The following is a 24,256-nucleotide window of genomic DNA, read 5'->3' on the forward strand; positions in this document are numbered from 1 at the left end:
TTCGGAGGTCTTGTGCGAAAGTTTAAGATGCGGCCCTCCAAACTTCAATCTTATATGAAATTTATACTCGAACAAACTCACAATGTAAAATCAAATAACCAATAATATATGATCAATATCATTGGATGAGCCTACAAAAGAGGGTAAGTATTCAATACAAACATAAAGTTTGCAGCATAAAATAATTACAAAAATATGCTTTGATCTGAAACCCTCAAAATAACACATTCTAGCAGTGTTGATTGATATTCATTTGAAAATCCATCTCCTTGCCTTCTTACCTGCAAACTAATCAATTAGCTTATCACAATTTTGTGTTCTAATTTTGAACCGTGCAAACAAGAACAAAAATCAAGATTACTGTTTCAATAAAATTAGTATCAAAACTCGGGAATCTAACAGTAAACCTATCCAGGTATCCAAAAGATCCCCAAATTTAGATATCGGAAAATCAGAAATGACTAAAGCAACAAGCTTTCAAGTGAGTCTGAATTTCCAAAAACAAATCAAAGCATTCATCCGAGCTGTAATCGCATGAAACAAGATCAATAAGGTTGAAATCAAGAAGAGATAGTCAAATTCGTCGCAAAACCTAACAGAGTGAAAGAAAGAAAAGATTACCTGAGGAGAATGAGTCGATGAGGGAATCATCCTCACAGGAAACGTCGATGAGGCTGAGGCGTCTGGGTTGGGTGTCGTTCTTATTGAGCAAGTCGGAATCTTTGATGAGAGGCTAAGTAGAGAGGTACTAAAGCGAATTAGGGTTGGCAAATTGGGCCGAAGCAACCGAACCAGCTGGAATTCGAACCGGCCGGAACTGATTTGGGCCGAAAACTCTGCCTGCAGACTTTCGGATCTGCTGAGCTGTACCGATAGCTCATATTCGGCTCGGCTACTGTATGAGATATTGCATACCGTCGGTATACCGTACCGACCGTATACATGTATACATATCGAATTATATACAAAATATATATAACTTTGTAAGAGGTGGGCTTCGAACGCCTCACCTCCTATACACCAACCCAACTCTCGACCACTCGAGCTGAATCTGCTTTTAATAGATTATGTACAAACTTTCTATGTATAGTTTCTTAAATGATAGATTAAACAAAACAAAGCTCCTTTCCTTATTTCTCTCTCTCTCTCTTTCCAGTCTCTTCTATCTTTTTCTCCTTCGTCGTTCTTCTTCTTCTTCTTCACAGACCTGTGGCTTTGCCAAACGTCGATATCAAATCATCATCAGATCAACACTGCCCACCAAATCAACATCAAATCATCATTAGATCAACATCAGATCAACATCAGATTCATCATTAGATCATCCTCATCTAATTAGTAATTACCATATCTTCCATTATCAAATCAACATCATCTGATCATCGTCATCTCCAACATCATGAATCTCCGGTGGAGGAGGAAGAAAAAAAGTCTCAAAATCATCAGATTTCAGACATGAATCTCCGGCTGCAAACCCACTGAAAAACGAACTATGCCAACCGAAATCTCGGCTTTCTGACAGTCGATATACCGACTATGTCGGATCGGCGGCGGTTTGAAAATCTTGATACCGACAGAGGTCGGTTCGGCAGTGGTTTGGGGAAAAATGGATCAGTTTAGTACCGAATCCAGCCCTAGGTCGAATGGTCGATGAGAATTGACGAGAGGAGATATGGAGGAGAGACAGAACGCAGAAAAAAGAGGAGGATAAGGTTTGGTTGTGTGGCACAGTGGACCTAATTTCATCTTCAGTTTTTAATATTAATTTATTTAAATATAAAACCATGAAAAATAAAATGGGCCCTCTAAATTGAGATGTAGGTGTCAGGTGTGTGAAGTTGTGAACGTAGAAAAAAGATTATGGGGCCTTATTTTATATTATTTATAGTTTTTAATATTTATTATTATATACATAAAACACATAAAAAAATTTTTGGGGCCCTCTCAATTAGGGGCCCTGTGTTGTTGCTCTTGTTGCACATGTTGAGAGTCGGCCTTGATCATATCATATAGAAAACATATATGTTTATTTCAAATGGTTTGATATGATAATGTGGTTATACGTTCGATTTAAATCATTTATAGATGAGTTTTTATTTGATCGTATTGTTAAAGTCGGGTTTTAGATAGTATAATGTTTATTATGTATGTCTAACAATACTAACTATATGCGTGATCAAATCGATTGTGATGAGTTTGATCCTAACTGCTAATAAGAAGTTTTATCGTACTTTGATATCATTTCAAATAACAATCAAATCACAATCATTATTTGACTTGTAGACTTGTAGTAAATGAATCACTATGGTAAGAAATTTGATCATACATTCAAACTATTTCATCAAGGATTATATATATGAGAAATTCTAGAATGTGTTAACGTATGACATGCATACAATTGTCTTAAAGTGGTAAAACGGGTCCTCAAAATAGTAATATTAGTCCTCAAAGTGGTTGCATGAGTCCTTAAAGTAGTAAATTTTCTTAGTTACCGCTTGAGTCCTCAAGTGGTAAAATGAGTCTTTAAAGTGGTAAAAATGAGTTTTTAAAGTGGTAAAAATAGTTAATGTATGAGAAATATATATATATATATATATATATATAAATGTTGTGGAAAATGTTTTGGGATGGTAAAGAGTTCAGTTTTAGATTGAAGTAAGCTTAATGGTCAAATTTGGTGGAAGAAGAAAAGAACAGAGAGGAGGAGGAGAAGGCTGAAGAGCAGGGACATGGTGGAAGAAGAAAGAGGTAAAAAGAAAAAATAAAAAAAGAGAGGAAAAAAAAATTGAAAAACAGTAAATGAGTGTAGAAAAGACATTCTAATGTGGAAATGACTGCCACGTCAGCAAGATAACGGAGCTTCTGACGGAGGCTTGATGGCAAGAACCAATTGGGTGAAATTAGAGAGTTTAGGGAGTTTCTAGGTGAAATTGAAAAGTGAGGGACTGAAACGTCGAGACCCTATAAGTATAGAGAGTAAACAGTATTTTGTCTTATATATATATATATATATATATATATATATATATATATATATAGTTTCTAGGTGAAATTGAAAAGTGAGGGACTGAAACGTCGAGACCCTATAAGTATAGAGAGTAAACAGTATTTTGTCTTATATATATATATATATATATATATATATATATATATATATATATATATAGGGTCTTTCCACTAAGAGATCCCTTTTTTTAGTTTTTTCTAGGGATATGGCATTAGACTAACTTTTCATCATATTTTTGCATCTTAACCGTTCAGTTTTTAGGTTCTAATGTGTAGATCGTTTCTGCAAATTTTCAGTCAAATTGATTATCATTAAGGCATTCAAAAAAGCAACTTAAGATTATAAGTATGAACGGTTCAAGTTTGACATATTTGGTTCATCTATTGATTTAATCTAGTTTGATACCTTAACGATCACATATTTGGCTGAAAATTTGCAGAAATGATCTACACATTAGAACCTAAAAACTGAACGGTTGTGATGCTGAAATGTAATCGAAAAGTTGGTCTAATGCCATATCCTTAGAAAATACCAAAAAAAGAGATCCCTTAGTTGAAGGGTCATATATATATATATATATATATATATATATGAATATTGAATTGTAGAAAGCTTAAGAAGTTTGATCATACTTTGAAATATCTTAAATATACTAAATGAATCACTTTGGTAAGAAATTTGATCATATCTTGAAATTATTTCAAACAAGAATTTATTCATGTTGTGTTTCTCTTAATCGATCTGAATCATTTATCACATGAGTTTTTATTAAAATCAAGATTTAGACAATTTAATTTAGTGTGCATGTCTAAACACTGGTATACATTTAATAATATATAAATAATTACAAATTAATCACTTTGTACCTCAATTTCATATTCCCTTAAATATCTTGTTGAAGTTACAAATTAACAATGTGTGTGTATCTTTTTGTTGTTGGACGAATAAAAATGTGCATTGGTGGTATGGTATGATCAGTCCATTGTATTACCCTACAAGATCTTTAAAAATATGAAACTTGTCCACTAGCTCACCGCCAGATCACAGAGGCAATCACATGAGGCTAGACCTTTCAAGCTTTCACGAATGTACACGTACATTTGGCTGTGGAACCCAAGCATGGTAGGATCCGATGTTGCATCTGATTGGAAATAGTTGTGGGAAACTCGAAATTGCTAAACCATAGTTTATCTCTATTTTAGATTGAACCGATCTGAGAGAAAAAAACGTTCTGCGGTACATAAATATAGTCAATTTATCGGAGCAATCATATTTACCGAACTTAATCAGTGAGATTTTCCTTTTTGGTGCGTGGCAAGCCTCGCGGTCTTGTGATTCCGAGTAGAGGTTTGAGACAGGGGGATCCGTTATCTCCATATTTATTTCTCATCGGGGCTGAAGGTTTTTCGGCTTTACTTCGACAGAAGCAAGCTTCTGGTCTCCTTCCTGGTATTGCAGTTTGCAATGAGTCTCCTTCAGTTAATCACTTACTATTTGCGGATGATAGTATTCTTTATGCTCATGCTTCTTTGGAAGATTGCTATGAGATACAAGATATTATTGAGACATATGGGAGAGCTTCGGGTCAGTTGGTCAACTTTGATAAGAGTTCTGTTGTGTTTAGCAAGAATGTACTTGTCTCAATGCAGGAGGAAGTTTCTAGTTTCTTGGGGGTGGAGGTTGTGGATTCACATGAGAAATATCTAGGACTGCCTACTTATGTTGGGAGGAAGAAAACGGCTACTTTCCATTACATTAAGGAGAATTTGGCTAAGAAGGTTGCTACCTGGCAAGGGAAATTGTTAAGTGGAGCAGGTAAGGATATATTAATAAGAGTGGTGGCTCAAGCCTTACCTACTTATGCGATGAGTGTTTTTCGGTTGACACAGAATTTTTGTGAAGATTTGGAGCAGATGTCTGCACGCTTTTGGTGGGGTAGTACGGAAGATAAAAGAAAAATTCATTGGAAAACCTGGAAAGCTTTGTGCAACCCTAAGGAGGAGGGAGGGCTAGGCTTTCGTAGTTTATCTGATTTCAATTCGTGTGATTAATAACCCTCATTCTTTGATTGCCCGGATTTACAAGGCAAAATATTTTCCAAACGATTCTTTTTGGAATGTGGAGCCTCATCCATCTCCCTCTTTCTCTTGGAGAAGCATCTTCTCTACAAGGGATTTACTACGAAAGGGTACTTTTTGGCAGATTGGTAATGGCACAGTTGTTAATGTGTGGACTGATTCTTGGTTGCCTGGTGTACCAAACTATAGACCTAATATGGATAATGCAGCGTTTTCTACTATTAGCTTGGTGAGTGACTTGATAAGTCAAACAGGTGTCTGGAATTCTACTTTGATTCATGATCGCTTTCCGGTAGAGGAAGCAGAGGTGATATTATCTATTCCATTATCTTCAAGAGAGGTTAATGACCGAGCCGTATGGAGCCTTGAAAAAAATGGAAAATTCACTGTCAAAACCACTTATCAGTTCTCTTTCTCTACTTCTTCTGCTAGAAACCCTTTTGAGCTGCTGGTTGGTATGAGTTTTTGGAAGAAGTTGTGGGGTGTGTTAATTCCTAATTCAGCTAAAGTCCACATTTGGAAAATCTGTCATGACATACTTCCATCAATGGAGCGATTGGTGTCCAAGAGGGTTGTCTTGGAGACATTGGTTTGTCCACTTTGTTCTAATGTTGTTGAATCTACCATTCATTTATGCCGTGATTGTCCCTTCACTAAACAATTGCTGCAGACAAATGGTGTTGCGTTCCAGGTATGTTATAATCCTCATGCTATGCTCTACAATGCCTTGGAGTGGCTTAGCTTTTGTGCTAGCGAATTGTCATTGCAGTCTTTTGGTGAGTTGATGTTTTTATTGTGGAAAGTGTGGAAGGAACGTAATTGTAGAGTATGGGAACACAAAAGTAAGCTAGTTAATGATGTTATGCTTATGGCAGTATCCAGGCTGCAAGCTTTTCGCTTTCACAATGTCCAATCTAAAGCTCACGGAGTGAGGACTGGGAGATTGGTTAGGTGGAAGGCTCCTCCTGTGGGGTGGTTTAAGGTTAATGTGGATGGCTCATATAATCATACAACAAGGAGGGGTAGTTGTGGATTTGTTGTTAGAGACTTTCAAGACTCTATGCTTGCTGGAGGGGGTAAGTCCTTATCGGGGTTGCTATCTCCAGAGCACGCAGAGGTTGTGGCTTGCAAAACTGCGAATCAGTTTATTGTGGAGAATGATTTCTTTCCAGTCCTTTTGGAGACTGATTCTCAGGTAGTTGAAAGGCAATTGGCTGTCAGGGATGGTTATAATACTTCCATCCTGGGACGAATTTACGATGACATAGGAGTCATCTTGGAGCATCATGCCAATTTGCAGGTGGTCCATACCAAAAGGAGTGCCAACAAGGTGGCTCATCTTATGGCAGCTTATTCCAGCTCTCTCTCTCTGCAGAAATTTTTTATTTTTCATCTCCTTCTTTCCTACAAGCTACACTTGCAGCTGATGCTTGTATCATTAAGCTTTCGTTTTCATCAATAAAAGTATGACCTCCTTTCCCTCAAAAAAAATATTTACCGAACTTAAATTAAAGTTTGAGATTTTCTTAAAGATAAGATTTAACAATGAATGAATAACATCATTCATTTTTTTATTTATTATTGAAATGGAGCTGGTGCGGCTATCTTCTAAGGCTTGATTAATGAAATTGCAGAATACAAGGCAGGGCGTAGAGTCTGAATCTCAAATTACAATAAGCATAAAAAGAACATCTTGAAATAATAACAGGATTCTCCACAAAACCTATTTATTCTAACAAACACTAATTAGTAAAGAGGTATTAGCAAATATAAAGTTGAAGTGTTCATGAGTTTCATAGTGAACTGTCATTGACTTGTGTTGGAGTTCATCAGTTTAACTCATGATTTTGTCCTGCTAAAGTGATACGCTAAGGACAGCACACAATTTAACCCTGCAAATGTAGTTGTTAGTATAGAATAAGTATGGATCGTTTAAGCCGGAGATTGAAGGTACATTTGTAATTGCAAAAATAAATAAATAATTAACAAAATTAAAAAATATTATATTTACAAAAATAAAACAAAGAATAGAAATATATACAAGTAAACACAAAAAGGGGTTTTTTAGGATTTTAAAATAATAAAAAATTAAAATAAATAAAATAAAGAAAATGTAAAAATATATATACAAGGGTGGAACGCAAGGAACAAAGATCAAAACCACATTCATATGAATGAAATTGGATTGAATACTTGTTACTCCTCAAACTTTTGCCTGAAAAACAGTTTAGTCCCTCGCCTTTCAAATTAAACTGGATAGTCCTTATTCTTTCAAATTCTCACACAACCGGTCCAAAACAGGTCTAAAATGACTATTCTACCCCCAAGATCCTTTTTTTTATTTTTTTCTCTCTTTTTTTTTCAATTTCTCTCTCTTTTTTTATTTATTTTTTCTACTTTTCTCTCTTTCTCCCTCTCCACAAATCGATCTTCTCTCTCTTTTTTCAATTTCTTTCTGCTTTTCTCTCTCTCCCTCTCCACAGATCGATCTTCTCTCTCTTTTTTCAATTTCTTGTCGCAAATACATAATTTAATAGGCCCAAACATACTGTGATAACCAGCATCATGAAAATACCTTCATCATCGAAGGCACGGACTTGAAGAGTGGCAAGCCCATCTAAGTCAAGTTTAACATAATTATGAAATATCTGGATTTTGGAAAATTTGTCGATAAAAACTTTGCACCGAATCACAACTCCAATATTTACGTCAGTAGCATAAACAACAGTCTCCTTCCTACCACTATAAGAAGCAACTGATCTCAACCGCGCACTCGTTGAGCAATGACTAGTTGAATTATATTCAGGCAGAACAGAGAGAATATCGTGATGATCCCATGACCTGCAACAATTAATATTGAATTTAGGGAAACGAAAAATATCAACAGTAATGTATATCTTCCAAGCACTGGTCAAACATAAGGGCAAGGAAAATACAGCTTCATGAAACGACATTGAAAGGTTTGTTACTTGTCTGAATACCAGAGGAAATCGAATTACATTTCAATCACAAAACCGAAATCAAATATCCAGACGAGAGGAAATATTCCTCATAGGGTTCAATATTTCTACTCTTATTTAATATTTTTTCAAAAAATTCTCACTGACCAAACAGAGCTTCGTGGTTTGTCAATCTGATCAAAAGGTTATCAATCCCAAACTCAAAAGGAGCAAGTAAAACACAGCTTCATGAAACTACATCAAAAGCTTTCCTACTTTCTTGTCGAAAACTAGTTGCATGGCAATTTCAAGTTTTGTGTTGTAAGCTTTTACGATCCTACCAGATTACAAACAAAGAGAGAGAAATTGCCACCTCACTGCTTCCGATCATCGCTTTCTTTCTCCGGATTCAGCTGAAGCTTATTGTTCTTCTGTGTAGTACTAGTACTAGAAGCTGAAGCCGAGCTAGTTGGAGCCAAAGAAGGCGGTGGATATTTGACTGAGTTGGTGGTTGGGTTCATCAGAGTAGTCGTCGGAGGCGGCGGTGCTGCTGAGCCGGTTGAGGGAGTTGAATCGAAAGATGAGGGTGAGGAAGACAAAGACCCGTTTAGTGGCGAGGGTGGGGAGAAAAGCAGAAAGAAGTTGAAAAAAGAGAGAGAAGATCGATCTGTGGAGAGGGAGAGAGAGAAAAGCAGAAAAAATAAATAAAAAAAGAGAGAAATTGAAAAAAGAGAGAGAAAAAAATAAAAAAAGGATCTTGGGGGTAGAATAGTCATTTTAGACCTGTTTTGGACCAGTTTTGTGAGAATTTGAAAGAATAAGGACTATCCAGTTTAATTTGAAATGCGAGAGACTAAACTGTTTTTCAGGCAAAAGTTTGAGGAGTAACAAGTATTTAATCCAATGAAATTCAATCACAACTCCTATAGTTGATTTTCCATGTCATGAGAAAGAAGTTGACCATGTGAAACCTTAGTAAGCAAACGATTTCCCATATTTTACTTTCCTTGAATAATTAATCTAAGTGAAAGCACATAAATTAATCATATTGAACATGCAATCATAGTCTAGAAAACTAGCTACTCAAGAACACATTCAATGCATGAAAAACAAAGAAAGGATGTCAACCAAAGTGCACAACCTAGTATGAAAAAATTCATCTATTTGCAATCCTTCTTAATTGATTTCGACTTTTGTCCAAAGCCTTTACTACTTATGAAATAGGTTCACAAAACTATTAGGTGAATTGTTTACCTAAATCTAGCTCCAATTACGTGCATATATCCTAAGTTGGCCACCAAAAAACACATACATATAAAAGTTTTCTATAAAACAAAATCAATCAAGCAATCTCACATAAGCAACATAGAAATCAACATAAAGAAATCACAACTTTATTTCAAAACATATAAACGGGCTTTAAACTTTGCCTTTAACGTCATGTTAACTAGAATTCATAACTCTACGAATCAAACAAAGGAAAACATAAGAAAGTATGAAATACACCATGAAAAATGGATGACAAGTCTTGAGATGAAGAACTTGAAGATCCTTAAAAGCAAGCAATCTTCTAAGAACGACACAAGGGTGGATGGCGGCTAGGATCTTGATGTATTGCATGACTTCTTCTCCTCCTTGATTGAGACGCAGAGTTTCTGAAGACTAGAGAATGGAGAGAACTTTTTTCTGTTGTTTATTTTCTGAGGGAGAGAGGTGTGTGAAGTGGTGTGGTCGATGCTCCTATTTATAGGAGGATGACAACTTAGTCTCCAAATCTTCAAGATTGATCCACACAGCATTAGCCAATCAGATAATTCCACGTCAGTTTTGCTATGTCATCCAACCAATGAGAAGTCTCCAATTTAACACATTGATTTAGGGAGATTAACTTTGCATTAATTGCATAATTATTTTCTGATTTATCTCCTCAATTTCGGCCAAGGATGGAGTGTGGAGCTCAAGGAATGTATCTGGACCTATTTTTAACCTTTTTGCTTGTTGTAATCTCTTGAATTTCTCCAATATAAGTTCAAAACGTCACTTTCTTCAATTTTCTTTTATTTTCATGGAAAATCATATATTTATCCCCAAAAATTACTTCTTTTACCTCCAAGACCCCTATAATATCTAGGGTTCTTCATATTGCCTAAAATTCCCAAGTATTCTAGAAGAATCTTGAGTTTTGAGTCATCTTGAAGCCACATGGTCTCCTAGTGCCCTCAGGTTTCCTAGCCTCATCAGGATTCCTACTTTGACTGAGATTCCTAGTCGGACCAGGAATACTCCATTTCTTTATTTCAACTCATTTCTGCATCCCTTGTGCCTTGCCTTTGTCTTTTCCAAAGTCTCACATCCTTCTCATGTGTCTTTAAGCTTATTTCATTGTCATTTTCTCTGATATACCTAGAAAATAGAAAATAAATTAAAAATGATTAAGTAGAAGAAATAACTAAGCAAAATATGAGGAAATAACATTTAAAACATCGCATTAAAATGTTTCTATAAAAAAGTTGGCCAGATCGAACTAAACTCGTGAGTCATGACTTTTTGTGTTCGTGTCATAATTTTATAATGCATCACCATTTCCTTCCTAATGATGTTTTCATTGAAGCATCCAAAACCTTTAGTTCTTTTATTAGTTTACGTCGATCCTAAAAACTAATGCATTTCTCACCACCTATATCTAATAGTTTATATTAGCCATGCAGCCATGCAATTGAGAGTAATGCCATTTCCTCATTGTCTCTCTTTTTATTTTGCTACATTCCATTATTATAGTATATTTTTGTTAACATTACTCCTGTAAGATGATGTTTAGGATAATATATTCTTACGGAAAAAGAGAGATAATAATAAACAGGGATCATTCATGTATGAAAGTTCAAGTACCAAGAGAGATATAGTAAAGTATGTGATGCAAAAGAAAATTGATTCATATATAGTAATAATCGATCTATAATATAAAAGTTGGCGATTCACTAGTACGAATATCACATTTCAAGATAGTACGTACTTCATGCTTGTATACTAATTAAGTTGGAAATGATGTTGATTATGAGGTTCGCTGCTAGTTACTAGCTAGTTGGTCAAGCTAGTCTAAAAATTTACTATAGTATTAGAGCATGCTATCCTTCTTATTCTTTTTTTTTTAAAATTTTTTTTTTTTTTTAAAGTTGGGAGGCTGAATCCTCAACTTAGGGCATACTATTCAAGTATTCATAGAACCGATTAATTGCCAAATTACAAGACATGTTTTTTTTTTTTTTTTGAAATCTACAAGACAAGTTGTTATGTAAATCAAATTAATCTTCTATAATCATTATCTATTCACATTCCCTAGGATACATATATAACTTCCACCAAAATTGAGTAGTAATTTTTCTTATTAACAAAACTTGATCATTTAAAATATTTTTTAAGCGCAAGTAAGTAGCTGTTCGTGTATTTAGTTATGCGATAGGTGAGTTAAGGTTCTGAACCCAATTTGTTTCGGCACACTTCGGATTTTTGTGTTCACTATATTGTGATATGGGTGTGAGGTTTGGTTGTCGGCTTCGGATGATGGTGGTGGTGGATGTTGGAGTGGTGGTTCGCATGACTGAGATGTTCATGTCGGCATAGGCTGGTTGGGCCTTGCCTTAGTGGATCTGCTGGGCATGATTTCTTTTCAATGGGTAGCCTGTCCTTTTAATATTACCCTAGTTCCATGATCCATACTTTTTGTTATTACTCCATTATGAGTTTATGATTGGTTTTAAAGGTGAAATTGGATAGGTATTAACTCGTACTGTTTTGGCCTAGGAGGCATTATCTGAGAAGCTCCAAAATTTCATTTGATGTGTTGGCACGGTAACATCTAATTTTAGGCATCAATATGATTTGATAATAAATAAATAAAAAACATCACTATGGTGTTCAATAATTCTTATTTTTTTGACTTATATTGTCAAGAAATATAAATAATGTTCAACATTGCTCGCTTTTAGATTTTCCATCTACTTCTTTGCTAATGACATGACGCATACATGTTTGCCTCAACTCTGACCGCTAATTTTGATCAATGATAAGGCGTCGAGCTCTACTTGAGCAAATACTTTTTTTTTTTTGTAGTTTGTGAAATTTATTAAAGAAAAGAATGTTACAAAGAGAAAGGAGGTAGGACAGGCAAAAGAAGCGCCGCTAGCCTCCTAACAAAAGAAAACAAATTAACGAAAACGAAAATTAGGAAGACCTAAATGGTCCCTATTACAATGACTCATAAAAAATCAGGAGTTGAATCCCACCAAGTAAAGCCATCTGATGAAGCACCATAGTTGGCAAGGGCATCAGCAGCTTGATTGCCTTCACGAAAGATATGGCTAGATTTGAAATGCATTTGAGAGATACGATGCAAGCAATTGCTCCACTGCACACGAAGCCTCCAAGGCACCAGATGAGGAAAACGGAGAAAAATAAGTATAAGGGAAGAATCCACCTCTAACCATACATACTTCCAATCTCTAACCCAAGCTAGTTCAATAGCCTTAATGACCGCCATGACCTCTGCAGCCACAGAACTAGGGATATCAAGAGTAGAAGAGAAAGCACCTATAACCAAGCCTTTGTAGTCTCTATAAACACCACCATAGCCAGCCTGGTTGGAGTCCAATTTCCATGCACCATCAGTATTAACTTTGATCCAACCAAAAGGGGGGTTAACCAGTTTACTTCAATAATTCGAGAGGCCCGACGAGGTTTGCATATAGCGCCCATTCTTTTAACCAGTTTACTTGAGCAAATACTTGTTTCTACATTCTCTCATGCTAAAAGCTTTCGTTGTTCTTGCATCTAGTAAGTCCACATTTTTTTAATGGACACAAAATCGGTATCCCACGCATGCCACCCACAGCCGTAGACATTACTAAAACTAAGAGAAGAAAGTTTGAGACGAAGCGGTCATGACACGTGACACATTTGACTCACATAATGTGTGCACGAACAACAATATCCTCCCCAAAATACCCCTTGTGTTTATACTAAAAACTAAAAGTACCCTCATCGCCTTTAAACTTGTACACAGGGCGTGCTCTAATTGGCTGATACTCCGTGCTTGATTGAAGACCTCCTCACAGAGAGTCAAAAGCGGCATCAGCGTCTCTTTAAAAGCCAGAGCTTCAGAATTCCGACGATTTCAAAAAGCAAAAAACCAAAAAATCCAAACGGCACGAAAATCCGAACGTTATTCTTCTTCTTCATCTCAATTGCCACCATGAATGTCTAACCCACCTTGGCGGCTCCACATTTTTCAAATTCCAAAAAAGTGATGGGAGTGGGTGGTAAATTCTGGGACTTGCTTAAACCCTATGCTCGCCACGAGGGTTTTGATTTCTTGAGGAACAAGCGCGTGGCTGTGGACCTCTCCCTTTGGATTGTGCAGCATGAAACTGCTATCAAGGCGCGTGCACGAAGCCCCCACCTGAGGCTCACATTCTTCCGCACCATAAATCTCTTCGCCAAGGTTCGATTTTTTTACTTGGGTTTGCGGTTTCTGGTTGGTTTTCAAGGAAAGTTGAGAAATTTGTAGAGAAAAAGAGTTGGGTTTTGTTTGTAAGTTTACACATTTGGGTTTGTGGATATTGGGTTTTGATTTTTGGGGTATAATGTTTTATGTAGAGAGGTGTAAAGGGTATGTTTGATTGAAAGGAAATGGTAAGTGTATTAATTTTGGTTGGGTTTTCTTGTTTTAATGGTTTATGGAATCTGGAGGGGAAACTTCAACTGAAACTTAATTGTGGTCTTAGTAGCAATTAGTGTAAACTCTAGTTCTTTCCCCTTAATAGAAGTGAGAAATGTATGTTTGATATATAGTTGAGCAATCTCAGAAGTATAAATTTTACGTAGACTTTGGTGAATTTTACGTACAAGAGTGATAGTTGTTCAGTGTTTGTGCAGTTTGGAGCATTTCCAGTCTTTGTGGTTGATGGAAGCCCATCACATCTAAAGTCACAGGCGAGGACTGCAAGATTCTTTCGGTCTTCTGGTATTGATTCATCTAGTTTGCCTGTGGCTGAAGATGGCATTTCAGCTGAGAGGAACAGCAGATTTTCCAAGTATGTTCAAGAATGTGTGGTAAGTATTTGGTAAATGCAGTTTGAAGTTATCTTTGTTCAGTACTGCGTTAGAAGTTTTCTTTCATTTGCATCTTTTTTAATGTCAAGAATAACTTCCCATTTCCCCCCGTAATTTTAGATGGAATTGTTTCTTTGTTCCGAGGTCACTCATATTGAAGATTTTAGTTATATTTTTCAAATTGTGATCTCTCATAGTGGTAATATAGAGTAGTCTTACAACTCTATGAATTGCAATGCGGAAGCAAGGAAAAACATTGCGATAAAATGTTTTGTGAGTTTTCTGTTGTCATATATGGGTACAGAATAGCAACACTATTAATAGCTTTGGCCTTTTTCTGCATTCTTGTTGTGAGCTACCCCTGTATAAATGAGATTGTTTTTACCAAAATAATAGTTTTTATGTTTGCCTCATGTTTTAGTAGCAGGCCAGATGTTGATGCTTGTCCATGCTTTCATTGTTTTGGTGCCAAATACTTCATCTGGCTGAGATTTGTTATCTGTGTGATATATAGATAGTTCTTTTGGTTTGTTGGTGATGCATTTGGAAGGCTTATCTGGTATTTACTAAAGGTGGTCATGTAGGAACTACTTGAACTACTTGGGATACCTGTTTTAAAGGCAAAAGGAGAGGCTGAAGCACTGTGCGGTCAGTTAAATCTCGAAGGTGATGTAGATGCTTGCATCACATCTGATAGTGATGCCTTACTCTTTGGGGCTAAATGTGTGATAAAAAGCTTCCAATCCAATTCAAAGGTAAGTATTAACTTCTTCGTAGTTGATTTGTGCTTGAGCAACTGGTTTCTCCTTTTCATACTTTTGAACTCATTTATCTTGATAGTCTGTTGCCTAGCATCTTTATATGACACAATGAGAATTCTCATTATGCAGGAACCATTTGAATGTTACTACATGTCAGATATTGAAGCTGGTCTAGGTTTGAAAAGGAAACATATGATTGCGATCTCTCTTTTGGTTGGAAATGACCATGATTTGAATGGAGTGCCAGGTATTGGACTAGATACAGCTCTTCGCTTTGTCCAGACTTTTAGTGAAGATGAGATACTGAATAGGTATATTCGACAGTCATATATGTTGAATTAGAACTCTGTTCTTATAAAAGTTATCATTACTGATAATACGTTTTCATGCACATTTTTTTATTAGATATTGATGATGAATTTGATGCAGATTACGTGATATAGGCAATGGCGATGCTTCACTGTTTCAAGGTGGTATCCAATATGTGGATGATATCGTACCGAGTTCAGCTGAGAGCTCGTTAAAGGCAAAACTTTCTCATTGTTCATTCTGTGGGCATCCTGGCAGCAAAAAAGCTCATTCCAAGTCTTCCTGTGAATATTGTATTACCAACATGGATGAGGGTTGCTTGAAAAAGCCAGAGGGGTTCAGATGCAGTTGCTCTTCCTGTGATATGGTAAATTTCTTTCCCTTCTGAATTACCACTAGTATATGATTTTGTATAACTATATGGCAATTCCAATGTTTGGGGCCATTATATGTTAAATTCCAATGTATGTTACAATTCCCAGCAATGTTCTCTGTATATCCTTAAGTACATGCATCTAATGGTAATGGTAGGATCGTAAAGAAAAGGAACAGAAGAAGCAAGAGAATTGGCGACTGAAAGTTCTCAACAAAATTGCACTGGAGCAGAATTTTCCCAATGAAGAGATAATTGAAATGTATTTGTGCAACAACCATGGTTACTTCAGTGGTATGTGCCTTTTGCAGAAAGGAGTTTCTTTCCTTCTTTCTTTATATTTAATTTTGTCTAAATTGAATTTTGATTACAATTTTTTGACCTGTGGAATTTTGGGAATTAGTAAAGCTTTGACTTCTAAATCTTGCAATTTTAAACTTATGCGTTCGGAAAGGTTTGCTTCATTTATTATTGCTGTTGTTTGTTGATTCCCCAAATGACTGTCTAAGGATTATTAGCATAAATTTTGGTATTTTATTTTTCTTCTGTCATTACACCATTATTAGTTGTTTGTTTAAAGTTGTCATGTTATTGATCAAAAGTCTTTTACTTTTGGGATAGGGAGATGGGAAAGGGTTAGGCTATCCCATTCCCAATGGCTGATCGGTTTTCGATTGCATTTGTGTCTATGTGAATACATCTTGCCAATCGAGGTGTCTAATCATGTGCTCAATTTTCGCACAGCAAATGAGGGCCCTTGCATATCCTGGGAAAGTCCAAAAACTGAATTGCTGGTTGATTTCTTAGCTTTTCATCGGCTATGGGAACCATCTTATATTCGCCAGAGGATGCTTCCTATGCTGTCTACCATTTATTTGAGGGAAATGGCAGCAACTCCTGTAAACAATTTGTTGTATGGGCAATATGAGTTTGATTCCATTGACCGTTTGAAAATAAGAAATGGTCATCAATTTTATGTGGTCAAGTGGAAAAAGGCTGCACCTACAATGAATTCTGTCACTTTCACAAATCCTGAAGAGGAGTCAGATATCCTACAAGACGATGTTATTGAAGTTGATGAATCCATTAGTGTATGGGATGAGTCTGATGTCCCTGAGATTCGTAACAGTGATGGGTGCTACTTTTTGCTAACAGATGAAAATATGGACCTTGTCCAGGCTGCGTTTCCAGAGGAAGTTGACAGATTTTTGCAAGAGAAGGTGCAAGTTCTTTCCCTTCTATTTCAATGTGTGCTTCATTGGCTTCCTTTTCCATTTTCTATCTCTCTTATCAAGGCTTTGACTCGCATATGGTAATTGTGTCTATTTATGAATGATGTTTGAAACTAATCTTCTGTAGGTAATCGTTGGACATGACATCACTAGGGTTTAGTCTTTTGTGAGATTTATTAGTTCCATAATATATGTCAATTGGAGAATCTAGGAAGGCTAAGATGCACATAGAAGCAGAACAATGTGAAAATTATAATGCTCTTTTGGGCGTTAAATTTTTTAATGAATCTCTGTGACGTTGCAGGAGCTGAAAGAACTGAAAAGAAGAAAAGCCAGTGTAATGCCTGAAACACCGCCAAAACCAAAAGGTGTGCAGCTAAATATTACTGAATTCTACCGCTCTACCAAAGCAAAGAAACTGGAGACAGAAGCTGGAGAAGATCTAACCCAGATCAGTGTCAATCAGAATGCTGAAACTAGTAAAGAAAAGAGAAAACCATCTAGTTCAAATCTTCCCAAGTCTGTAAGACGCCGTCTTTTGTTTGACTGAGGCATTTCAGATTTTGGTCCCTTTCTGCCGATTTTTAGGGAAAGTAGCTAATGATGTAAAGTTAGTGTCTCCTTCTACCCCGTTAAACGACAAGGTTAGCTATGTGTATTTTTTGTAATTAAATATTAGGTCTACATTAGTGTGGGGTTTTTCATCTATTTGAGTGAGCAAAACAAAATTTATGTTGTTCCTTTTGAATCTTGTAAAGCTATCTCTTTGATTTTGTGTTGCCATCTAGGACTCTGATCTGAAGTACAAGTTCCAACTGACATCTGATGCATACCATTTCCATTAAATGCCAATTGCCTACTTTGAAAATTGCTAATGCAAGTGCACTGTGCCTCACAATGTAATAGATTAGTTGGTGTTATGCATCGATTCGATTTGATGTGTTTTTTCTACATCCCCAAATTGTTGTACTTTTTGATAATGTAATTTTGTACTTTTATTTCTATACTTATTGATTTTCTGCAAGTGTAATCTCTGCAATACGCACAGCATAAATAACTCGACATTGACATTGATATGAAGAAGTAACTTTGGTAATTTCGTACCACCTATGAATACCGAATGCTGAAGGATTTTGTTAGCCATTATGAAATACCATACTGGGTAATTTTGCAACTACAAATAACATTGCATGTTTGTTCAGTAGTGCCAAAGTTCCCCAAGTGCTTCAGAGTTCTCGTTGATGTTGGGACGTGTTACACGTTGTATCCTATTTGACTACAATTTGAACCAGATTGCACTACAATTAATTTTTTTTTTTTGAGAGATACATATTTAATTCGTTAAGAAAGATAATTGCGACTTGTATCTCAATATAACCAACCATTTTGCAGATAAGGACATATATAATGGGTTTAGCGAGTAATTTATCGTGACATGCATCAAATTAGATCAATAGTCATATGAACTATTTATTAATCTTAACAGGTTCAAATCAGAACATTTTCTGGGCAAAAGACATTGCAGACCATTTTTTGGGGCACGGAGATATTTTACAAAGGCCATTCCCTTCTCTATATAAAGTGTACCATTCACTACACCTCCTCATATCCATTAACTTTCAAATCCTAGCCTACAATGGAGTTCACCAACCAAAGCAAATGCATCTGTTTGGTTTTGGTCCTCATGTCGGGGCTTTGGTCTTCAGAAGCCACTTCTCGCAGTCTCCAAGATGCATTAGCTTATGGGAGGTACGAGCAATGGATGGCTCGTTATGGACGTGTATATAATGATGTCATTGAGAAGGAGAAGCGCTTCAAGATATTCAAGGAGAATGAGGCATTTATAGAATCTTCCAATAATGAAGGAAATAAGCTTTACAAATTGGGTTTGAATCAATATGCAGACCTTACAAATGATGAATTCATAGCCTCGAGAAATCGATTCAAGGGGCATGAATGTTCCACAAAGACCACTACTTTCAAATATGAAAATGCTACTGTGCCAGCGACAATGGACTGGAGACAGAAGGGAGCTGTAACTCCTGTCAAGGACCAAGGCCAATGTGGTATGTAACACACTTCTCTCTGTGCCTTTAATTTTCTTGGTCATAAGACTATTTTCCATTTTGAAACAAAATATATCTCTACTCTAATTGCTACAACTCTGCAATTAAATAAATATGTACAGGTTGTTGTTGGGCATTCTCAGCAGTTGCAGCCATGGAAGGAATTACTCAGCTTACAACTGGTAAACTAATATCTTTGTCTGAGCAAGAGCTGGTTGACTGTGATGTCAATGGTGAAGACCAAGGTTGTGAGGGTGGCTTGATGGACAATGCATTTGAGTTCATCAATCAAAATCATGGACTTAGCACGGAGGCTAACTATCCCTACACGGGGGAAGATGGTACATGCGATGCTAAGAAGGAAGCAAGCCATGCAGCCTCAATTACTGGCCATGAAGATGTGCCTCCCAACAACGAAAGTGCCCTTCTCAAGGCCGTTGCTAATCAACCTATTTCTGTTGCCATTGATGCTAGCGGATCTGACTTCCAGTTCTATACGAGTGGTGTTTTCACAGGACCATGTGGAACAAGCCTAGACCATGGTGTTACTGCTGTTGGTTATGGTGTCAGTGATAATGGGACTAAGTATTGGTTGGTGAAGAACTCATGGGGTGCACAATGGGGTGAAGAAGGTTACATAAGAATGCAAAGAGATGTGCCTGCACCGGAAGGTCTTTGTGGCATTGCCATGGAACCCTCATACCCAACTGCATAAACTACCATTGAAGTAGAAACAAAGCCTATATCCTTATGATATGTACATGAACTTGTATGTGAACTAAGAAACTAGATAAGTAAGAAAACTAGCAAGTTTTATCATTAAATCAATTGAAAAAATATATTTGCATGCTTGTTCTTGAACAATATGGTCTCTAATAATATATCCCCTTTACCATTGACTAACTAAAGTAAATGTGTAGCAGAAAGTTCGCCAATAGCTCAAGGCTGCTCAACGTTCGCTAATATCCTTACTAATGTAAATTTCATGACTGATACTTGGTACATTGTGATCTGATGCTTGTTTTTTGCATTTCTACCCTACAAAACTGTTTACTTCTTTCGGCTTCTTTTTTGGTCTTCTAGTCATAGCTCAATAATATTTTTTATATTTTAGAAAAACATGAATTCCAGGCATTTTTTTGACAGCAAGGGATTGTTAATTAAGAGTTATCTTTAGTAGCTAGTAAGCAGAATAAGATGGTTCCATGTCCAGGCTCTTTATGCATTTCCCCTGCAACAGAATGGCATAGTATAGGCCTTTGATACCTTTTTTGCGTGCTGAAGTTATACTACGATGAACTATATATTGGACTTGGTGAAAGCTCATACCGTAATTTCTCAACTTCCTAGCATATTACAAGGATCTTAAGATTTGAGATGCAAGAATGTAACACGGATTGTTGACTTTATACACATGGAAATATATTCTTAAGAGGTTTTCATGCTGCTTTATGATATAGTTCCTTTGTTGTTAGTAAGTTATTTCCATTTTACTTTGTAGGAAGAAGATGAAGGCTAAGAGGGATGCACTTTAGAGAGGCTGATCCCAGAGGTACTTGACGCAGACGGATTGATAACTAGGTTTACCAGCAATAAACCTAAACAAAGGATTCTGGAGTCCACCATAGATAAAAGAGAATAATCTCAATTTTATTGATAAAAGATGATAAGATGCCTTCTGCAGCCTTAAGGCGGCTTATTTATAAGAAAATAAACCCTAGGGCGACTAACAATGAAACCCTAAAGCCCATGAGTAAAAACAAAACAAATCCAAAGTAAACTAGAAAACCTAATATAAAAAATAATGTAAAACTAGTCTAAAAATATTAAATCACGAATCGGATTATTAAGATGATACATTTTGGCCTAAATCTGATAGGGCTCACTAAAGTGAGTCTTGAAGATCTCGTCGTTCCCATTCCGGAAAGGTATCATGCGTCTCAAATAGACATTCTGGCCAAAAGTTAGTCAAATCTGATTCAAAATCAAAACTGACTTTTCACACGAGAAACCTGAAAAGTCAAAAACCAAATTTTCTTGGATATTGCAGCGGCTAGTAACCTCATTATGCGTGAATTACCTATTTTCCAATCACTCTTCTTAATTCCACGCTGCTTCTTTATTTTTCTAATTTTCCGGCTAAACCAGGTCCATTCTTGTCCTACATCAGTACTGAGTACACTCTTCGTGGTACTAGTGAATAAGCTTTCTCCAGTATGCTCTTTTGCAGCAAGCATTTGCTTTTGTACCTTAAATTTCAGGGTTGTAAGAGCATTAAATCTTACCAATTAAGACATAGTTTTCTTGCTAGAGATACTTATGAACAAACTTTAGTAACTGAATGTTAGGTCTACATTAGGTAACAAAATATTTAACTGGAGCATGACAAATTGGGAGTGGAAAGCACCAATGCAAAAATGTGGAACAAATAAGTTAGCAAATCCATTGCAGAAATAGCAAGTTCCATTCTGTATGTGAGTACAGTAAGTATAGGCCAAACAAATACGTGAAAGGAATGACGGAAGGTATTAAAAACAAATATATCTAAAAGAGTTTACAAAATTCTCAACATGGTAACTCAATTAGTAACCTTGACCTTCATATCGTATAATTGGCAGTCGTTCGTGGGATAATTGTCATTCTAAATTTTGTTCCTGAATTTCATTTAAGCCTAAATTCTCTTTTTAAATTGGTCCTCTCACTTCTTCTCAAAAAACGTAACTTTTGCATAGAGTGATTGGCCTAATCGCTTGATAGACATTTCAACTTTTACTGTCATCACACAACAATTGTAAGCATGGATAAGTGCAGAACATGATACTTTCATTCTTCTGGTACTACAGAATATGATCTTTATCTTTGATTTATTATTATTATTATTATTATTATAGGAAAATGATCACTGCAGCAATGTGCAATGAGATGGCCATCTCAGTTGAATCTATGAAGACTAGTCCAAAACCAGCTAAAGGTTTCAGTGTTTTGGTTGTTGATGGTGATTCTGAATGTCTAGAAATGCTGTCAAGACTACTAGGGAGCTTAGGATATAAAGGTAACTAGCAGAGACAGACAACTTGATAGGAGCAACATTTCTCTTTCTCTTTTTGTTCATTATGCTTGTTCATGATGGAGTTTCAAGTGCCTTTAGGGGTACTGGCTTTTTTCTTTCATTTGGCCATTCTGTGTTTCTTTTTAACCGTTTACAAAATTGAAAAATATGCCTATGAAATTATTCTAATAATTTTACTTTACTCTTACAAGCAGTTTTGACAGCTAAAGGATCCTCTGAGGCATTAGATATCGCTCAGAAGAAGGAAGCTGATCTTGATGTTGTTCTGACAGAGGCACACTTGCCTGACATGAACAAATATGAGCTCCTAGAGAAAATGACCGCAGTCTCCAATTTACCTGTTTTTAGTAAGTTCTAACTCTCAAAGACCACTATTATTATTGTTTTGGCTTTTCATACCATGTCAAATTAGAGCATCCATTGCAAGACCAATTGATAATCATGGTATTTGTATTCAACACTTTGTTTCCTCCTTGGTACTATATTCTGAACAATTACTTTGCATTGCAGTCATGTCTGATGATGATGATATGAATGCCAAGATTGGTTGTCTGTTTAAAGGGGCTGCTTATTATATTGTTTAGCCAGTCACAATGGATAGTCTCAAGAACCTATGGCAATTTGCATTCAAAAACAACAGAAATGTGGTCATAGACATTACTAAAGAGGAAAGCAATACTCATGTAGAATCACAAGCAAAGATACCAAATTCCGAAAGAGAAAGGTCAGAAGGAATGGACAATTATGTGGAGAAAGATAGCAATTGTTCAACAGCCTTTACGAAGCGAAGGGTAATATGGACTGATGAGCTGCATCATAGATTCTTGCAAGCTGTCAAACTAATAGGCATTGATGGTAAGAGTATCATGAAATTAGTTTGGTCATAAAATATTGAACACTGTTAGCTAATTTCTTTCTCGGTTTTTAGGTGCTCGTCCAAAGAAAATAATTCAGCTTATGAATGTTCCTGGACTGATGAGAAGAAATGTTTCAAGCCATTTGCAGGTTTGTTCCATGTGATAAATAATAAAATAGATAGAGTATAAGCACTTCAGAAAATTGTTGTTCTCTTTTGATTAGGCATCATATCACTACAGAATATTAGGAACCCTCTAATGTAATATGTAATTGAACTTGAATCCCTGCCAAATGAAGGTCAATGTTGTTTTTGTAGAAATATCGCCACTCCTTGAGGCGGGAACAACTAGCAATTGAAAAGAGAAGGATCAGAGCTTCCAAATCAGCAAGTTCTCAACCAAGAAAATCTGCATCAACATTTAATTTTCAAGGAGAATTTCCCCAACTCTCAAATCTGTACTCCACATCCACACCATATCAACCAGAACTCAGAAGCCATTTTCTGGAGGACCTCAATAGTCAAATGACCACTAGACCTGCCTTTGGTTCTGCAGATATTCCTATTCATGTGGACTCAAGTAGTAATGAGACATCAAATAAAAATATGGGCAACCAACTCAAAGCAATCAGCTTGATTATAGTTATTTTAATGCTGAGCAAATTGGACCAGGTCAGAGCAGCAGCAACATGGATTTGGCAGCTGGCTTTGGACATGTTGAAAACTTTTTCAGGGAAGATATTTTTCAGGACCAGAACAAGAATTTCTCCAATGTTGGTGATTTTGGTCATCAAAATGCAACAGATTGCCCAATACTTCATAATTCTATACAACAAAAAGAGCAACAGCGGCCTTCACCATTGAAATTAATGCCTTCACCACCACCTCCACAACCACAAGACCAAGAAGAATATAACAGTTTTGGGGAATTTGATCCACACATTCTGCTGTCACCCCTACTAGCATCACAGGAGCAAGAAGAATATAACATTTTTGGGGAATTTGATCCACACAGTCTGCTGTCACCCCTACCAGGATCACAGGAGCAAGAAGAATATGACACCTTTGGGTTTGAAGGAGGAGAAAGTGATGACTTATTTAACTTTGCAGAAGAGGACACCATTCAAGTGTTCGATGATGTGGATTCCGATGATTTCTTTTAAGGGGAGATTATGCACCTTGATTACATATGTTAATGCATGCCTACTATAATGTAGGCTATGTTGAGGATTTTCTCCATTTATATTGAGTTAATACACAGATGTAAGCTTCTATGGGTGATAAACTTGACAGCATTATGAAATAAGAGACGCTACTTCTTGTATCGTATAACAGATTTGCGTAGAAGTTGAGGCAAATACCAAATACAGAACCTTTGAATTTGTATATATTTTAGAAGCTAAACTCATTTGGAGGCTGAAAACTTTTTTTTTTTAAATTAAATAGAGGATTAAGCG

General features: G+C 36.3%; 3 protein-coding genes across 5 annotated transcripts; all 3 read left to right on the top strand.

Annotated features, from left to right (window-relative positions):
* Positions 1-1,181: 1,181 nt before the first annotated feature.
* On the top strand, positions 1,182-17,609 carry LOC112201184 (flap endonuclease GEN-like 1). Of its 3 annotated transcripts, none has more exons than XM_040513364.1 (9): positions 1,182-1,201; positions 13,246-13,521; positions 13,956-14,132; positions 14,717-14,887; positions 15,023-15,204; positions 15,323-15,569; positions 15,734-15,869; positions 16,197-16,795; positions 17,112-17,609. In XM_040513364.1, exons 2-9 carry the CDS (start codon positions 13,327-13,329, stop codon positions 17,355-17,357), a joined length of 1,953 nt encoding a protein of 650 aa, XP_040369298.1. In that variant the 5' UTR covers positions 1,182-1,201; positions 13,246-13,326; the 3' UTR covers positions 17,358-17,609. The 3 variants fall into 3 exon arrangements, with proteins under 3 accessions (XP_040369298.1, XP_024197978.1, XP_024197989.1); XM_024342210.2 differs by having other exon boundaries at positions 1,182-1,198; XM_024342221.2 differs by lacking the exon at positions 1,182-1,201 and having other exon boundaries at positions 13,138-13,521; positions 16,320-16,795.
* Positions 17,610-18,297: 688 nt separating this feature from the next.
* Positions 18,298-19,648, top strand: LOC112181806 (senescence-specific cysteine protease SAG39). Its single transcript, XM_024320207.2, has 2 exons — positions 18,298-18,873; positions 18,996-19,648. Exons 1-2 carry the CDS (start codon positions 18,444-18,446, stop codon positions 19,586-19,588), a joined length of 1,023 nt encoding a protein of 340 aa, XP_024175975.1. The 5' UTR covers positions 18,298-18,443; the 3' UTR covers positions 19,589-19,648.
* A 2,888-nt stretch (positions 19,649-22,536) lies between these two features.
* LOC112167686 (two-component response regulator ORR26) lies at positions 22,537-23,962 on the top strand. Its single transcript, XM_024304733.1, has 4 exons — positions 22,537-22,798; positions 22,872-22,948; positions 23,118-23,379; positions 23,472-23,962. Exons 1-4 carry the CDS (start codon positions 22,537-22,539, stop codon positions 23,960-23,962), a joined length of 1,092 nt encoding a protein of 363 aa, XP_024160501.1.
* The last annotated feature ends 294 nt before the right edge of the window (positions 23,963-24,256 follow it).

This window comes from Rosa chinensis, chromosome 1, assembly GCF_002994745.2.
Source record: "Rosa chinensis cultivar Old Blush chromosome 1, RchiOBHm-V2, whole genome shotgun sequence".
Taxonomy (NCBI): domain Eukaryota; kingdom Viridiplantae; phylum Streptophyta; class Magnoliopsida; order Rosales; family Rosaceae; genus Rosa; species Rosa chinensis.

Bases quoted from the DNA above. Each gene is read 5' to 3' on its own strand.
- LOC112201184 (XM_040513364.1), top strand. From the start codon at position 13,327: ATGGGAGTGGGTGGTAAATTCTGGGACTTGCTTAAACCCTATGCTCGC. The intron at 13,522-13,955 runs GTTCGATTTTTT...GTGTTTGTGCAG, and splicing joins CCATAAATCTCTTCGCCAAG to TTTGGAGCATTTCCAGTCTT. The intron at 14,888-15,022 runs GTAAGTATTAAC...CTCATTATGCAG, and splicing joins GCTTCCAATCCAATTCAAAG to GAACCATTTGAATGTTACTA.
- LOC112181806 (XM_024320207.2), top strand. From the start codon at position 18,444: ATGGAGTTCACCAACCAAAGCAAATGCATCTGTTTGGTTTTGGTCCTC. The intron at 18,874-18,995 runs GTATGTAACACA...AAATATGTACAG, and splicing joins CAAGGACCAAGGCCAATGTG to GTTGTTGTTGGGCATTCTCA.
- LOC112167686 (XM_024304733.1), top strand. From the start codon at position 22,537: ATGGATAGTCTCAAGAACCTATGGCAATTTGCATTCAAAAACAACAGA. The intron at 22,799-22,871 runs GTAAGAGTATCA...CTCGGTTTTTAG, and splicing joins CAAACTAATAGGCATTGATG to GTGCTCGTCCAAAGAAAATA. The intron at 22,949-23,117 runs GTTTGTTCCATG...TTGTTTTTGTAG, and splicing joins ATGTTTCAAGCCATTTGCAG to AAATATCGCCACTCCTTGAG.